The following is a 15,678-nucleotide window of genomic DNA, read 5'->3' on the forward strand; positions in this document are numbered from 1 at the left end:
GAGTTCCACACACTCACCGTTCAGTGCCAGTGTGGGGATTTTACTACTCCAAGTCTTTTATTCAGTTGTCCCTGTGTCCAAATACACGTCCCAGGGAGATGACTCGTGAGGGGTTGTGTGTGGGCTCAGGGCATGTTAGGTCATGTTTTCCTTGGCTCTTGGCTCTGGCACTCCTCTCACACTACTGTCTTATGATTTTTTAAAAAATTCATTTATGAGTCTTGATGAAGGATTTTGTAGAGCATATCCCTCATGTTGCCTGGTGGGTTTTTGTTTGGTTGGTTTTGTTTTTTTTTCCCCTCATGGGGTCATGTACTTGGGAGAGGAGACTGTGGAAGTAAACTGTGCATAGTTTAAGAACAAGCCAGGGTAGGAAAGGAGGAAACAGCAGCTGCAGTGGCCTCTGTAGGTCCTGTACAGGAGCGAGGCTTCCTCAGCCAGAGAGGCTGGGCAGGGTCCTCAGTGTGGTCTCGTCGCCGAGCCCCATGTAAGTGTGTCGCTTCTGGAGACAGGATGGAGTCCTGTTGAGCTATATTGGGAAACTGAGGCTCAAGGATGCAGCCAGAGTTGCCTGGGGTGACAGACAAGCACACGTCTGATCGTCCCCAGTGTGTCTCAGGTGTGCCTGGCTTACTGCTTGTGGCCAACTGACTGGGCGGCTAGCAGCCGTTGCACGTGCACATGGCTGAGAATGCTTCGATGGAAGAGCTTTGATAGCATGTATGTGGTGAGCATGCCGGGTGTCATGCCAGGTTTTGTGTCTGTGAGAAAGGGCCCGTGGTGGAGCAGGGTTCCAGTGTCTGTGAGAAAGGGCCCGTGGTGGAGCAGGGTTCCAGTGTCTGTGAGAAAGGGCCCGTGGTGGAGCAGGGTTCCAGCGTCTGTGAGAAAGGGTCTGTGAGAAAGGGCTCGTGGTGGAGCAGGGTTCCAGTGTCTGTGAGAAAGGACCTGTGGTGGAGCAGGGTTCCAGCGTCTGTGAGAAAGGACCTGTGGTGGAGCAGGGTTCCAGTGTCTGTGAGAAAGGGCCCGTGGTGGAGCAGGGTTCCAGTGTCTGTGAGAAAGGACCTGTGGTGGAGCAGGGTTCCAGCGTCTGTGAGAAAGGACCTGTGGTGGAGCAGGGTTCCAGTGTCTGTGAGAAAGGGCCCGTGGTGGAGCAGGGTTCCAGTGTCTGTGAGAAAGGGCTCGTGGTGGAGCAGGGTTCCAGTGTCTGTGAGAAAGGGCCGTGGTGGAGAGCAGGGTTCCAGTGTCTGTGAGAAAGGGCCCGTGGTGGAGCAGGGTTCCAGTGTCTGTGAGAAAGGGCCCGTGGTGGAGCAGGGTTCCAGTGTCTGTGAGAAAGGGCCCGTGGTGGAGCAGGGTTCCAGTGTCTGTGAGAAAGGGCCCGTGGTGGAGCAGGGTTCCAGTGTCTGTGAGAAAGGGCCCGTGGTGGAGCACGGTTCCAGTGTCTGTGAGAAAGGGCCTGTGGTAGAACAGGGTTCCAGTGCTTTAGAGGACAGGTGCTCCTGTGAGCACTTTCCCATGGGCATGCGTAGTGAAATAAGTGCACGGTGACCTTTGCCATGCTGTGTTTATGGCTTGTGGCCAACGAGAGTGTACAGAGCACATTCCAACTTCACTGACCCTTGCCCTCTGCTCATGCAAGCAGGACAGAGCTCTCCAAGCGGCTTGTACAGTGAGCATAAGGCTAAGTGGCATCTCATGGCTGCCGGGACCTCAAACCCCAGCCGCTCCCGCCCTGGAGGGTGAGATTGAGTTTCAGACAGGCATTGGATTGAGTAGGAACAGCCATCAGGACACTCTTAAGTCTAAGAACTTGTGTGTGTGTGTGTGTGTGTGTGTGTGTGTGTGTGTGTGTGTGTGTGTGTGTGTGTGTGTGTTTATTCTTCTCTTGTCCCCTCTTAACTCTTACACTTTCATGTCTTTTGGCTGTTAGCCCAGTGGCCATTCTAGAACTGTCAGTGTGGGCTAGGAATTCGTTCTGAGCTCTTACTGTTCCTCAGGCGTGTCCAGGTGCCATTCATGCACAATGGGACAGAAAGATTCACTACTCCCCATTATGCGTGGTGCAAAGCCACTTCCGAGAAGTGTGAGGTGTCCATGAAGCACGCCTGTGGTGCTAAGCTGCTCGCCACCAGCCAGGGATGAGGAGGAGGACTGGCTTTCACCTTCAACCCATGTTTGAGACAGGCCCTTTACTTACACGTACAGCTCAGTCTGCTTTCCGAGGCTGAGGGGCCAGGGTTGCTGAGACTGCACGGAACCCTGTAACGTACAGTGGATTAGAGGCACATCGTCTAGCTGGTTGGTTGGTTTGGTGCACTGTTTTAGGAGGTTATAGAAACTTTAGGGGACAGTGAAGTGCATCTCCGCAGTACAGACCTTTCTTTCTGTCCTGTGTCTGCTACCTGGGGAGATATGAGCACCAGCCTTCTGTTGTATTGGTCACAGCAACAAGACACGTGGCAGTGAGAGTGAGGCCTGACGCAGTGGGCGTGTCTGCGAGAACTCCCACCCCAAGGGATCAGAAACAGCCACAGTTCCTGGGTCCCTTGGTGAGAGGTGTGGTCTGTGGCTGGTCTGCTCCCACAGCCTGGCTTCTGGGCGAGCGGTACCTCCAGGGGTTTGGAGCGTCTGAATTCTGGGAGCTGTGCTCCAGTCTGAGTAAGCCCCTTTCCGAATCTGGCAACCTGGCTTTTTATAAGCGAAGTGTTGCTGTTCCACTCAGCCCTGGTGATAATTAGTGAACAGTCTCTAAGTGATGCTGACAGGTGACACCGAGGAACCCGACACTCAGGAGTATTTTAGGGACTTGTTCTGTGCCTGACCATATGGTCTAGTAGCTGAAATGATTTAACACCGGCAGAATGTGTTTGAGGAGGGGAGATTAAAACAGCCTGTTTATTTTCTCTTTTCTTCCAGAGGCCTATTTTTATGTCTGTTACAAACATGGCACAAGCGTGCGGTTGGTGGTCCCACCTCACAGGCACATAGCCACCCGTCACTAAGTAAACTCTTCTCTTCCTTCCTCCCAGTGCCTGGGCCCCAGCCTGGACAGGAGCCCTGAGCACAGGCCTTCACCACGTGCTGGCATTAGGACATTTTCACATTTGAACAGTGCCACTGGTCTACATGTATTGTTAACATCTGTAGATGGGGGAGCCTTAAAGTCATCACTGAGGAAGGGCAGAACCGGCGCCGAGGGTACACAAAAGGGATGTGACCACAGAGGACGTAGGGGTCCTGTATGCTACATGCTGTACTTATGAGCAAGTGACTATTGTGAAAGGCCACCAAAGGCAGCAGACCTGGGGCACAGGGGCTCACGGCAGCTTGCCCAGCCTCCTTCAGTGACCAGTGACGCTGGGCCCTGCCTAGAGCCCCAGGCTTTAAGCTAGGCTCTTACCTCACCATGTGGTTTTATCCTCTGCTTATCTTTTAGCACGGACCCTTCTGCCGGGTCCTGCACTGCCCGCCGTGGTCTCGGCCTGAGGGTAGCACGGGCGATGCCGGGTCCTGCACTGCTGATTCCTCCTCAGTTTCACAGGCTCCTTGCTTCCTGACTAGAGCGCCTCACCCATGGGTCCAGGGCGTCCGTGGAATCCTGCTGCCGCCTCTGACCTCGTCTCTCTGTCTCTCTGTCCTGGACTTACTGGTCCAGTGTGCGCTTTCTTTATACTGCGTCTTCCTCTTGGCCCCTCGGAGAGGCCTAGCCTCTTCAAAGAGGCGTTTTTAGAACAACCTCAAGGTACCTTTGCCTACCGTGTCTTCTATTTGTCTGAGGCCACCGCCATGCCTGACTCCTTATCCCGCCCCCAGGTTTGCCTGACCCCTGCCTCTGTACACAGGGCACAACTTTCCCCAGGGTGCCTGCTGGGTCTCTGCCCTCACCCAAGTTGACACAGCATGGAGGTGCCACTTGTGCCTGCTGAACCCACGCCTGATAGGCGTGGAGGAGAGAGGGCCAAAACTATCTTGGAGGCTGAGCGACACCCTGGGAGTCTGAACCCATTTCCTGCCATTGTGGCCATATGTGTCCTGGGAAGTGGGTTCCCAGACCACATCCCTTCACTCTGGTGGGTGAGTTGGTGTGGAGGGGAACTACCCCCCTTTAGAAGGTGGCACAGCAGATGCCCTCTGTAGCTGGGGTCAGCGTGTGCCCCAACTCAGTCCTGTACAGTAGGATGTGGTCGTGGATGTGGTGTTTACAGCACCTGTCCAGATGGTCCTTCTAAGGGGCTCTTCCTGCTCCCTCCTGCCCCTCCTACCCCCCTCTTTCTCCTTCTCACTGTTAGGGATTTTGAGTGAACGTCCACTGCAAAGGCATCCTAATTGACCCTCAGAACCATATTTTTGAATTTTAATGACATGTTCACAATGAGGCCCCTTGCTTGGTTAGAGTTAGGGTGTGGGGGCAGCTTCTTAGCAGCTGGTGACCTCTGTAATTGCTTAAAATCTCCAGTCATATGAGTAAGGCAAGGATGCCTGCCAGTTTGCTTCTGGACGAACAGTGGCTGGTGTGGGATAGATGTTTCCTGACGGTGCACAGCCTGAGCAATCATGCCTTCTCCTCAGGCCCCGTCCCCACCAGGTTCCATGAGCCGTCTCATCCTTCATGCCTGCCGTCTTGCACTGTGTTAATCCACCACCTCCAGAATTAGGGGCGTGGTGGGGACAGTGGATGGGGAGGGAGGGGCCTGGGTGGGGAGAAAGTGTGTTCTGAGGAAAACCCTGGGAGTTGGCCTGGGAGTGTTGGTTATGTGACTGCCACAGAGTAGGACTGAAGCCACCAGCTCTGGGGACAGCATCAGCATTTGATTTTATTCAAGGTGAAATAGCTTGATCCAGGAGCCAGAGTTTGAGAGGTCGGACGCCCCAGTGGGAAGGAAGTATTAATAGTCAGAAAGTCTGACAAACCAGCTATGAAGTAGAAATGGCTCTTAATTAAAAGATGGCCCCGCGCAGCCTGCCGTGCTGGAGCCTGGTGGCTCAGTCCCTGACGTGGCCCCTTTGTTGCAGAGCCACAGTCAACACAGTCTGCTGCTGCGTGTCTAGGGTCACTGCACAATCACCACTGGTGGCAGGTTGAAAGTTTATTTATAACCCAATAATCAGAAGAGCTGATTACAAGTATCATTTTAGAACCTTCTGGGTGCAAGAAAAAAATGTAAATAGGGTCCAGATGCATGTTCAAACATTTGTCACTGTGTGGAGCAGAGAGTGCTGGGAGTCGGTGGGGCTGGGAAGCTTCGGCTCGCCAGCCAGTCTGTCTACGATGTGGTTTGGAGTGAGGGGGTCGGTATCCGTCGTCACCTCTCTCTCCCTACCCTCTGTATGCCCTTGCCGTGGTAAAGCCAGCCACATCACTCCACTGTAGAAGCCAGAGGAGGAATGCAAGGCTGCAGCGTGTGTGTTAAGTGCAGGTTATGGGCCTAGGTCCAGCGTACAGCAAGGCGCATATGGCAGGCCAGTCAGGGAGTGCGGCTGTGTGGAGAGCAGGATGGGCTACTGGATAAGTCCCCACTGCCAGCACCCTCCTTCCACAAGGCTGGGCCTGTGGGAGGCTCCTGTTGGGTGTGCACAGACACGCTTTTTTTTCTTTTTTAAACAGCAATCAGCTTAGATTGAAGTGGACAGAACGTGCATTAAGCTGAGTGGCTGTGGGGCTGTTATTTAGTTTGAGTTAATGTTGATAAATCGTAGCCAATTGCTTGCCCAGATGGATGGGACAGGTTCCACTATAGCGTCCATCTCATTCTGCAGGCTGGCTCCCTGGCACCCCTGTGAGAATCAATGGGCCCTCTGACACCCTGGGAGCTCAGAGGGCCCAAACCTTTGCCATTTCCCAGCGCCTCCCTTGGTTCTGTGACTCAGTTGCCATGACAGTGCTGTGCTCAGCACACAGTTGCGGTGGTCCTCAGTAGAGTCCTGTCCCCCACGCTCTCCCTAGAGTAGAGCCTTGGCTTCTAGTGGTTGTGAAGAGTGACCAGTCCGGGGGAGCATTTCCTGCTCACGGCGACACCGTGAGACCCCAGCCTTTGAAGTGGGGAAGTGGGTGCAGGCGAGCCAGCCGAGCCAGCGACTCACCCACTGTCTCTCTTTCTCCAGGAGGACTGGAATGACATCGACTCCATTAAAAAGAAAGACCTTCACCACAGCAATGGGGATGAGAAAGCTCAGGGTGTGGAGACCCTCCCTCCAGGTACTGTGTCTGGGCTGGGGCTGGGCTTCTGTGGCCTCTTAATTGTTAATGGGCCGAGTGTGGCGCTAGGAGCCGTGGCTTGGGGCAGATAATCAGTTACTTAAGCGACTGAACCCTGCCCAAGAACAGGCCTTTGCAGTTCCTGCCAGGGCGCTAGTGGGTGGTCAGCAGAATTTATTGAAAGAGAAACAGTAAAATACAAACAACGGGAACTAAAGTTTTAGTACATGAAAAAATTTCCAACTGACTTGATTTGGTGGTTTTTGTTTTGTTTTTTGTTTTTTTAAGGAGTTTTAGGTTCATAGCAAAATGGCAAAAGATCTAGAATGTTCCAATGCCACACATGTACCTCCCACCACCCGTCTATAACTTTACCAGAATGGGACACTGGGAATAAGCTATGAACTACATTAACTCAGGGTCACCTCCGGAGTCCAGAGTGAGGGTCATTCTTGATGGTAGGGCACTTTCTTGTGTGTGTGTGTGTGTGTGTGTGTGTGTGTGTGTGTGTGTGTGTGTGTGTGTTGATTTAAATAGAAATGGCCCCCAAGAACCCATGTGTTTGCAGTCTTGGCCACTGCTAGGCTCTATGAATTGGCAGTAGAGGAGGTGTGGCCTTGCTGGAGGAGGTGTGTCGCTGTGGAGGCGGGCTCTGAGGCTGTACACGCTACTGCCGTGGCATCAAGACGCAGAACTCTCAGCCCTTCTCCAGCACCGTGTCTGCCTGCATGCTGCCATGCTTCCCGCCATGACGATAATGGACTAAACCTCTGAAACTGTACGCCAGCCCCGGCTAAATGTTTGCCTTTATAAGAGTTGCTGTGGTCATGGTGTCTCTTCATAGCAGTGAAGATCTGAGACTGTGTGTGTGTGTGTGTGTGTGTGTGTGTGTATGTGTGAACACGTGTATGTGGCTGCCTATAGAGGCCAGAAGAAGTGTCAGGTCCCTCAGTTTTGTAAGCACTGGATGCTGTTCCGGGAACTGCAGTCCCCTGCAGGAGCAGCATGCACTCTTAGCCACTGAGCCATCTCTTTAGCCCTTCTGGCTAATTTTTAACATTAAGTAATAGTCTGTTGCCTGGCTATACCACAGTTTATTTTTGCATTCAGTTGCTGAATGGTGTCTTGGTTGCTTCAAGTTCTGGCAGCTGTGAATAAAGCTACTATAGAAATAATAAAGCAAATATAATAATAATGCAAAACACACTTTGTTCCAAAGGGAAGAAATAAGCAGTCGTTGATTCTGAGTAATGACTGTGGCCTGGGAGCATGGATGTAGGTGACCTCAGTGGCATATTCTATCATGGAAGAGATTCTGTGAGATTTTATAGTTGCAGGAAAGAGACAATGTGTTCCCTAGCCCACCAGTGAGGACAGCTGGGAGGCGGCGGCCATGGGCGGGGATCCGCAGGGGTTTCAGGTACAGTTTTTCAGACACAGGGATTGGAAAGTGGCTGTGAGGAGACTAAAGGCAGCAAGAGATGATTTGGCTATAGATCAGCACCTTTTAAAAATGTTATTTCCTAGAATTTTATTTATGCCTAGGATCCCTTTTGAGTTAGTTTTTATGAACGATAGAAGGGGTCTGCCTAGATTGATTCACTTATGGGTGTCTGATTGCTGAAAGTTTACTTTTCCACTGGTTGCTGGTGGCACACGCCGTTAATCCCAGCATTTGGGAGTCAGGTAGAAGGACCTCTGGTTTCAAGGCCAGCCTGGTCTACAAAGTAAGTTCTAGGACAGCCAGGGCTGCACAGAGAAACCCTGTCTTGAAATGGGGGAAAAGGCATGACATTGAGACCATGGAAGAGAAGGAGGAAGAGCAGAGAGAAGAAACTGCCAAGCTGAGTCACAGGAGTCCAGGGCCCGGTGAGGGGCTAGAGAAGGCAGCAGTGCCCCCGCGCAGCAGCGCCCTGTGCAGCAGTGCCCCAGTGCAGCAGCGCCCCCCGTGCAGCAGTGGCCCCCGTGTAGCAGCGCCCCGTGCAGCAGTGCCCCTGTGTAGCAGTGACCCCGTCCAGCAGTGCCCCCGTGCAGCAGCACCCCGTGCAGCAGCGCCCCGTGCAGCAGTGCCCCCGTGCAGCAGTGCCCCTGTGTAGCAGCGCCCCGTGCAGCGGTGCCCCCGTGCAGCAGCGCCCCTGTGCAGCAGTGACCCTGTCCAGCAGTGCCCCCGTGCAGCAGCGCCCCGTGCAGCAGCGCCCCCGTGCAGCAGCGCCCCGTGCAGCAGTGCCCCCGTGTAGCAGCGCCCGTGCAGCAGTGCCCCTGTGCAGCAGCGCCCCTGTGCAGCAGTGACCCTGTCCAGCAGCGCCCCCGTGCAGCAGCGCCCCCGTGCAGCAGCGCCCCCGTGCAGCAGCGCCCGTGCAGCAGTGCCCCTGTGCAGCAGTGCCCCCGTGCAGCAGCGCCCCGTCCAGCAGTGCCCCCGTGCAGTAGGCCCCGTGCAGCAGTGCCCCCGTGCAGCAGCGCCCCGTGCAGCAGCGCCCCGTGCAGCAGCGCCCCGTGCAGCAGTGCCCCCGTGCTGCAGTGCCTCTGTGCAGCAGTGCCCCCGTGTAGTGGCCTCCTCAGCCCCTGAGCTCCCCCATCATCTGATAAACGTCTGCTGTTGTCTCCCGTAAACAACACCAGGGTTACAGGGGTGACTCCAGTGCAGAGTGTGGCTGAGTGTGGCAAATGGAGGGCTTGTGTGCCTGGATGGACACTGAGGCCATGAGACTTACTGAACTGGATGCACAGTGGAAAAGCCTTTCTCCAGCTTAGAGAGGGTACCATGATGTTCATGAGGACGTCTCACAAGCAGTCCCGTCCCAATGACCATGAAGAAGAATAGAGACGCGGGCGTATTTTTAGCCAGCCGACTCACGCCAGAAGACTAACAGGCAGTTTGGCCTGCAGCAGGCGGAGTCCTGGCTCTGGAACTATGCTTGGTCCAGCAGGTGTGAGTAAACCGAGGCTGCTTTTTTACAATTCCCATGAGTTGCTTTGGAGCAGTGGTTCTCCCCTGCCTCATGCTGTGACCCGTTAGTACCCCACAGTTGTGGTGGCCCCACCATAGGACATCTCCGTTGTACTTTATAGTGCGCCTTTGCCCTGTGATGAATGTTAGTGTAAACGCCTGATATGCAGGGCGTGTGTGACCTGCCATGGGTTGGGAACCTCCGCTCTAGATGCTAAAAGAGGAAATTTTGCTTCTTGGGAGTTTGAGTGTTCGTAAACTTAAGCTGCGCTTCCTCTCCATTTTACATTGCTTCCTGCATTTTGAAGGTGCCTTTTCCCTCCCTCAAGACTTGCTTACTAATAGAAACAGTATTTTAGATGTCGAGATCCTGTACTTCAAATCAGCTTTTCCTTGAAAATGTGCGTTTGGCCTTAGAGATGTATTGGGGATTCCATGTTCACACTCAGGTCTTGTGTGTGTTTAGAACAAAACTATACGGTAATGTGCAGGACGAAATGCTTTTGGATAAGCGTAAGTCTGTCTCTGACCTTTTAAAATGTGAACTCTTTGTCTTAATGGTAGAATATTTAGACATTACAAAGTAAAAAAAAAAAAAAATCAAACATTGTTTTGGAGGGTTAAAAAACAGAAAGTTGACACCAGACATGGTGGCGCACTCCTTTAATCCCAACACTCAGGAGGCAGAGGCAGGCGAATTGCTGTGAGTTTGAGGCTACCCTGGTCTACAAAGTGAGTCTAGGACAGCCAAGGCTACACAGAGAAACCCTGTCTCAAAAAAATAAAACACAAAAACAACAAACAAACAAAAAACAAAGTTGGGGCTGGAGAGATAGCTCAGAGGTTAAGAGCACTGGCTGCTCTTCCAAAGGTCCTGAGTTCAATTCCCAGCAACCATATGGTGGCTCACAACCATCTATAATGAGATCTGGTGTCTTCTTCTGGCATACGTGCAGGCAAAATATTGTATACATAATAAATAAATAAAATCTTTTCAAAAGAAAAAACAAAAAAACAAAACCCAGAAAGTTGTGTAACTATGTATGTAGTTTTCTACATGCGTACATATGTACATACAGGCTGACTGTCTCTGCAGCCTTAAATCTGCCCTGTAAGTTACCCCATGACATGGCAGAATTTAGCACAGCTCCGCACACCCACCCCCGCCTTAAGGTGTTTGTTAGTTGAGTACATCGTGTGGTTAGTCCATAGCTTCCCTGCTTCCCAGTGATACACTCACAGGAAGCACGCTGTGGCCTGCCAGCGTCAGAGCCCGTGTTCAGCCTGTGTGTCTGCAGAGCTGCTGCGGATCTGAACTGCATGAAGCTCAGAAGCTGCTGCTCCAAGTCTGTCTGTCAGGGCTCGGGTTAAACTGATGAGTGTTAGAGTACTCTGCTTATTTGTTTGTTTCTGTCAAATAGCTGCTTCTGTTGTGGAAGACAAAAGCATTTCCTTTCAGCAGTCTGTCACCTTTATTTAAGTTGGGGAAAAAAAAAAGGTGTTATAAAAAATGACACAGCTCTATAGTTTTGGGGCAAAATGATAAAATTAAATGTGTAGGTAACCTATTTATATACTACTGTAAAGTGTTTTTTGAGGAAAGATATGCAAAGAAGCTATTACCTACATCAGATTTTTTTTTCATCCTGTATACTAGGAATATAAAAATGAGCAGATAATTTAAACGTAACATGCTGTGACTCATTAAACAGCACAAAACTCCGTTTTCTGGAGTTTCTCTGTTAACATTGATTTAAAACTATCACTTGTCTCATCCCGTGGGAACAGAACTTATGAGGGTATAAGAATTTGAACTAAGGGCCGGAGAGATGGCTCAGCGGAAAAGAGCACTGACTGCTCTTCCCGAGGACCCGGGTTCAATTCCCAGCAACCACATGGCAGCTCACACCTGTCTGTAATTTCATCATCTGACACCCTCACCCAGACATTCATGTAGGCAAAACATCTATGTACATTAAAAAATAAATAAATAAATAAATAAAAATTTAAGCATTTGAACTAATGTTGATTCAGGTTGTGTGGTTCGTCCTTTTCAGCGTCTGCCGCTTGAAAGGGAAGTGTTGTTTTTTGAAATATTTGCCAACATTTTAGCAGTATCTTTAATAAAAGGTGTTTGTCTCCAGCATCCGGGGGGAAAAAAGTGGGATGGGATGGGGGGAGCTTACTTCTTTTTTGTTATCTTTCCTTTGTTAAAAGTCACCTGACTGTGTGTGTGTGTCTCACTTTTTATTCAGATCAGTTGATGTGTTCTACCAAAACTACAGTTATTGCGACTTCACAGAGTCGTGGGCTGATGTCAGGCGGATGTCAGGCAGATGTGGGGCTGATGTCAGGCCTCTGGCTCCATTTTCAGCATCTTCTGCTGCCTCACTTGAAATCTCAAGTCCGTTTGTTGCTCTCCACAAAACGGCTTGCTGAGATGTCGATTGTGCTGCATTGATCTGTGGGTGGAGCTGGGAGAACTGGCATTGACAGCAGTGCCCTCTGTCCAGAGACATGGAGAAAGTGGCCACTCCCCTACCCGCCTTCTCTGGCCTCTCTCATCACAGCTTTGCGGCTTTATCATAGCTCTTAGGCGGCGGCGTCTAGCTTTAAATGTGAGGTCCGTTCTGGGGAGCGCCAGTGCAGATGATACTGTGTTTCTGACTTTAGACCCCACGTGTTCGTTGCTTATGATGCTGCCACAACCTTTATTAGTTGGTCTCATGTCTTTCAGCCTTGCTGAAATTGCTTCTAGGCACCTCGTTGCTGTTTCTTTCATACTTTATACACAGATAAGCATGGCGTTTGTGAACAAAGACGGTTTTATTTCTTCCTTTCTCTTCTGTGTAACGCTTGTTCTCTTGCTGCCTTAACCAGGACTCAGGACAGTGTGGAAGGGGACGGCCCTCCTTTCTTGTTTGTCATCAGTGACAAACAAGACACTGTTGAATTCTTATATTTGAGCTTTAGATTTGCCCCACACTTCCTTTGTCAACTTAGTTTGCTGAGAGTTTATGCCATGTTTTGTCAGGGCCTTTTCTTCTGTCACGCATGTGCCTCCTTGATGGCATTTGTTGAGACAGCCTTGCCTAACTTAGGATGAGCCCACCTGTGGAATGGAATGCTTGCTGTACACTCCTGGATTTGATTTGCTAATATTTTTGTTGAGGATTTTCCTATATGTTTATGAAAAAATTTCATTGTGTAGTTCTGTTTCTTCGGTTGTCCCCCGGCTTTGGTATTAGTTAGGCCAAAGGAAATTAGTTCCTTTCACTTGCTGCCCAGAACTGCTAGGTGTCCATCACAGAACCGAGGCACCATCGAGCGCCCAGAACTTACTCACTCGCTCACTGGGAATGGCCAAAGCCCACACTCCATGCAGAAGTAGGAGGTCCATAGCAAGGGGTCCCCTGTGCTTTGACCTCCTCCCAAGGGTTCTCCTCTGGGAGCAGGGCTTTCGGAGAGCCCGGTGGATTAGCATCACTCTGGGTAGCGATGGCTGGAATAGGTGGAGGCGACATTGGGTGAGGCTCCTACAGGAACTGTGACTACTTCTGCGGAGGGCTTTGGGAGAATGGACTGCGGGCTAGCCTGGGCTACATAGAGCGACCCTATCCCCCAAAACAAACATGCAAACCAAAGAACCCTGCACAACTCAAGAGAAGAGCTCTTTGAAGATTTGTTCATGCGGATTCGGAGCTGGGCACAGACCTCATGGCTGCAGAGCAGCCACTGCTCACTACTGAGAAGCTGTGAGCTCAATAGCATCGGCAGCTCTAAACAAGCTGTGTGTCCTGTGACGCTGGTGGTTCCTGATGTTCATTGATAAATTACTTTTCGTTGCTTTGAATTTCCTGCTTTTTCACCCCTGGTAGTGAGCTGTTTTAGGATGCCTATTTCAAGAGAAGTTTCTCACAGAGGAGCTTTCCCACCGTGCCAGTTACCCAGCAATAATAGCCCCCTCCCCATGCACATATCTGTGGTGACAGAGTGTGCCCACCCTCAGGAGCCCTTGCACACCAAAGCCTCGAAAGATGATGTGCATATATATGTTCTGTGAAAACTCAGTATAGATTGATACAATTGTTCTTTCAATGATGGGGTTTCATAAAAACACAATTTTTAAGAACAAAATCTACGTTTTTCTTAAGTTAAAATGTGTTGATACGAGTCTTGTAAAGGCTGACACCTCCTGTAAGAGACTTGTGGTCCCTTTCCAAGTTCATTTATAGATGAGCTGTTAGAAACTTGACATTAGCGTTCCTCTGGTCCTGAGGGGTCCTCTGTCCTGGTCACACAAGCAATCCCTGAGCTAGATAGATTGCCACCCAGGGCCTCTGCCCCTCTGTGTAGCAGGCCTATAGGTGCAGCCACCAGCTGCCCTGACCAAGGGCAGGTGATGTGGGAAGTCTCTGACTAGAACTGGGAATCCAAGGATTGCAGTCGGAGCTGACTCAAGAGCCTCACCAGGGGATCTGTCATAGATAGCCTCTCTGCAGCCGCCATGTCAATCATAAATGTTGAGTCGCAGGGCAGAACCACTGCAGTCTGCATCAGGAGACTTATCAGTGAGCCATCTGTGGGAAAGAGTGGAGGAAGATAAGGGTGGCCCGAGTGAGGCATCGCCTGTAGGGGAGGGTAGGCAGTATAGAATGGTCCAGAAGACAGAGGTGGGGATGTCACCTTGACAGCACCATCCCTCAGGTCAAGTCTTCAGTGCCCATGGGACTCATTCCTTCTCTCCCAAAGGCACTGATGATCCAGGCTCACCCTCTCCTGACTCTGAGCCATGGTATCCATGGCTACGGGATGCGGGTGAAGGGTGAAGGGGAAGGAGGGTTCCTGCGCCCTCTTGCTGTCCACCCAGCCCTTCCCTTAGCTTGCCTCCAGTGGCCATCAGAGGTGGGACAACATTGGTGGGCAGGTGAGGAAGCCACCCCTCTCCATCTCAGATCCCTGAGGGTGACATTAGAGGGAGCTGCAAGGGCTGTGTAGGAAGAGCCTCGGCTTTGGCTGCAGCTTCCTGTTTCCTGCCAGCCAGTTGGCGGTCTTCCCTGGCCTGCTGCTGCTGCTGTGGGGTGAGTGCCAGTTTGACGCTGTGCCCTTCCAGTCCAGGCCTAGGATCTGGCCAGTTTGACACTCAGCTTCAGGCAGCTTGGTCCAGGCTGAGACCTCAGCAGTAAAGCAGTGGTTGGCAGGGGTTTGTGGCATGCTGGGTACTTAACAATGCTGAGAGTAAGAGCCAGCAGGTGGGGGGCTGTCACCAAGGACTTCGGGATCCCTTCTTATGGGGGATGAGGATGGGAGTAACCCCAGGGTGACTTGGCATTGTCACAGGCCAGTGCTCCTCAGAGGGATGGTCTTGAAGGTGGCCTTAGACTGGTTGTGCACAACTTCCGGAGATGTAGGGAGCCCCGGATGGCTGCCTGAGGCTTGGGCAAGGAATGGTGGCCTTCCTGCTGCAGCCTGGCCAAGTGTGGTCACTACGCACACAGCTCAACCTGAAGGCTAAGCCTTCGAGAAGCCCGCTCCTCAAGCAAACCTGCTTGAATGTTTTCACACTCCCGGCCAGTGCGCACCAGGCTCGGGTGGTGTGCCCTGTGGCTCTCACAGTCTCTGCGTGCACACTTTATTTTCCTGCTGCCTCCTGTGAAATCTTCTCTCTGACTTTTCCATCACCCTAAGGTGTGCTGGGTGGGGGTAGGGGTGGGGCTCTGACTAGAGACTGTAGCCTTTCCTTCATCTCATTCTTAACCTATCATAAGATTGACTTACCACACTCCCCACCCCCTGAAACTTGTAATTTCCCAAAACAGAACAATTTAAGATGTTAGGAGTGCAAGTGGCCTGTGAGCATCAAGATTCGGTTTGTCCTTCCATCCTGTGACGTGTGCTGCCTGGTTCTCAGCTCTCTGAACCTGGCCGCCTGCCTGTCTCTGTGGGCTGGCATGGAGTCAAGAGACTAGGCTCAGGCGTGGCCTTGCTTAGAGGGCGTGGGCAGGCTGCAGTGGAGGCCGACTGGGGTATGAGTTGGAGCATGTCCCCTGAACTTTCCTCCTCTGCCTTCTGCTGTCGCTGCCCCAGGAGTCTGTAGCCTGACCGTTCTGCACGATACAGACCAATTTCCGCAAGGTTCTTGAGCCCAGTGTTCTTCAGATTATGGGTTTCGGACCATTATTAAATGACGAAGGCAGTTTTATGTCACACCCACATGAAAACATAGGCTGCACCTGCATCTCCCCTCTCCTGAGGGTGAGTTACGCTGTGAGGCTCTAGCCACTCGTGGGAGTGCGTCACGACTTCCAAGCCGCGAAATGATGAATGTCACAGTTGAACCGATGTGCAGCCCCCCTGGCATTCTCACATCCTACCATGGTTTCTGAAAGGAAATGATACTTAGGTCCCATGGCTCCGTGTCCTAGGGAGGAGCAGCATCATAGCAAGGTGGGGCCCTTGTGTCCAGCTGGTCCATCCCGTGTGTCCAGGTGGTCAGGGGGAGGAGCTGCTGAACATGAAGGGCATTCATTGGGGGTAC

At 51.7% G+C, this 15,678-nt stretch overlaps 1 protein-coding gene across 1 annotated transcript in view; it reads left to right on the forward strand.

Annotated features, from left to right (window-relative positions):
* The first annotated feature begins 555 nt into the window (after positions 1-555).
* Positions 556-15,678, forward strand: part of Galnt2 (polypeptide N-acetylgalactosaminyltransferase 2) — a 56,139-nt gene continuing 41,016 nt past the window's right edge. The window contains exons 1-6 of the mRNA XM_051168871.1: positions 556-619; positions 773-894; positions 960-1,167; positions 1,256-1,441; positions 2,584-2,655; positions 6,053-6,193. Coding sequence (XP_051024828.1) covers positions 556-619; positions 773-894; positions 960-1,167; positions 1,256-1,441; positions 2,584-2,655; positions 6,053-6,193 — 793 coding nt within the window. The remainder of the gene's footprint in view (positions 620-772; positions 895-959; positions 1,168-1,255; positions 1,442-2,583; positions 2,656-6,052; positions 6,194-15,678) is intronic.

Source organism: Acomys russatus, chromosome 26 (genome assembly GCF_903995435.1).
Source record: "Acomys russatus chromosome 26, mAcoRus1.1, whole genome shotgun sequence".
In the NCBI taxonomy this organism is placed as follows: domain Eukaryota; kingdom Metazoa; phylum Chordata; class Mammalia; order Rodentia; family Muridae; genus Acomys; species Acomys russatus.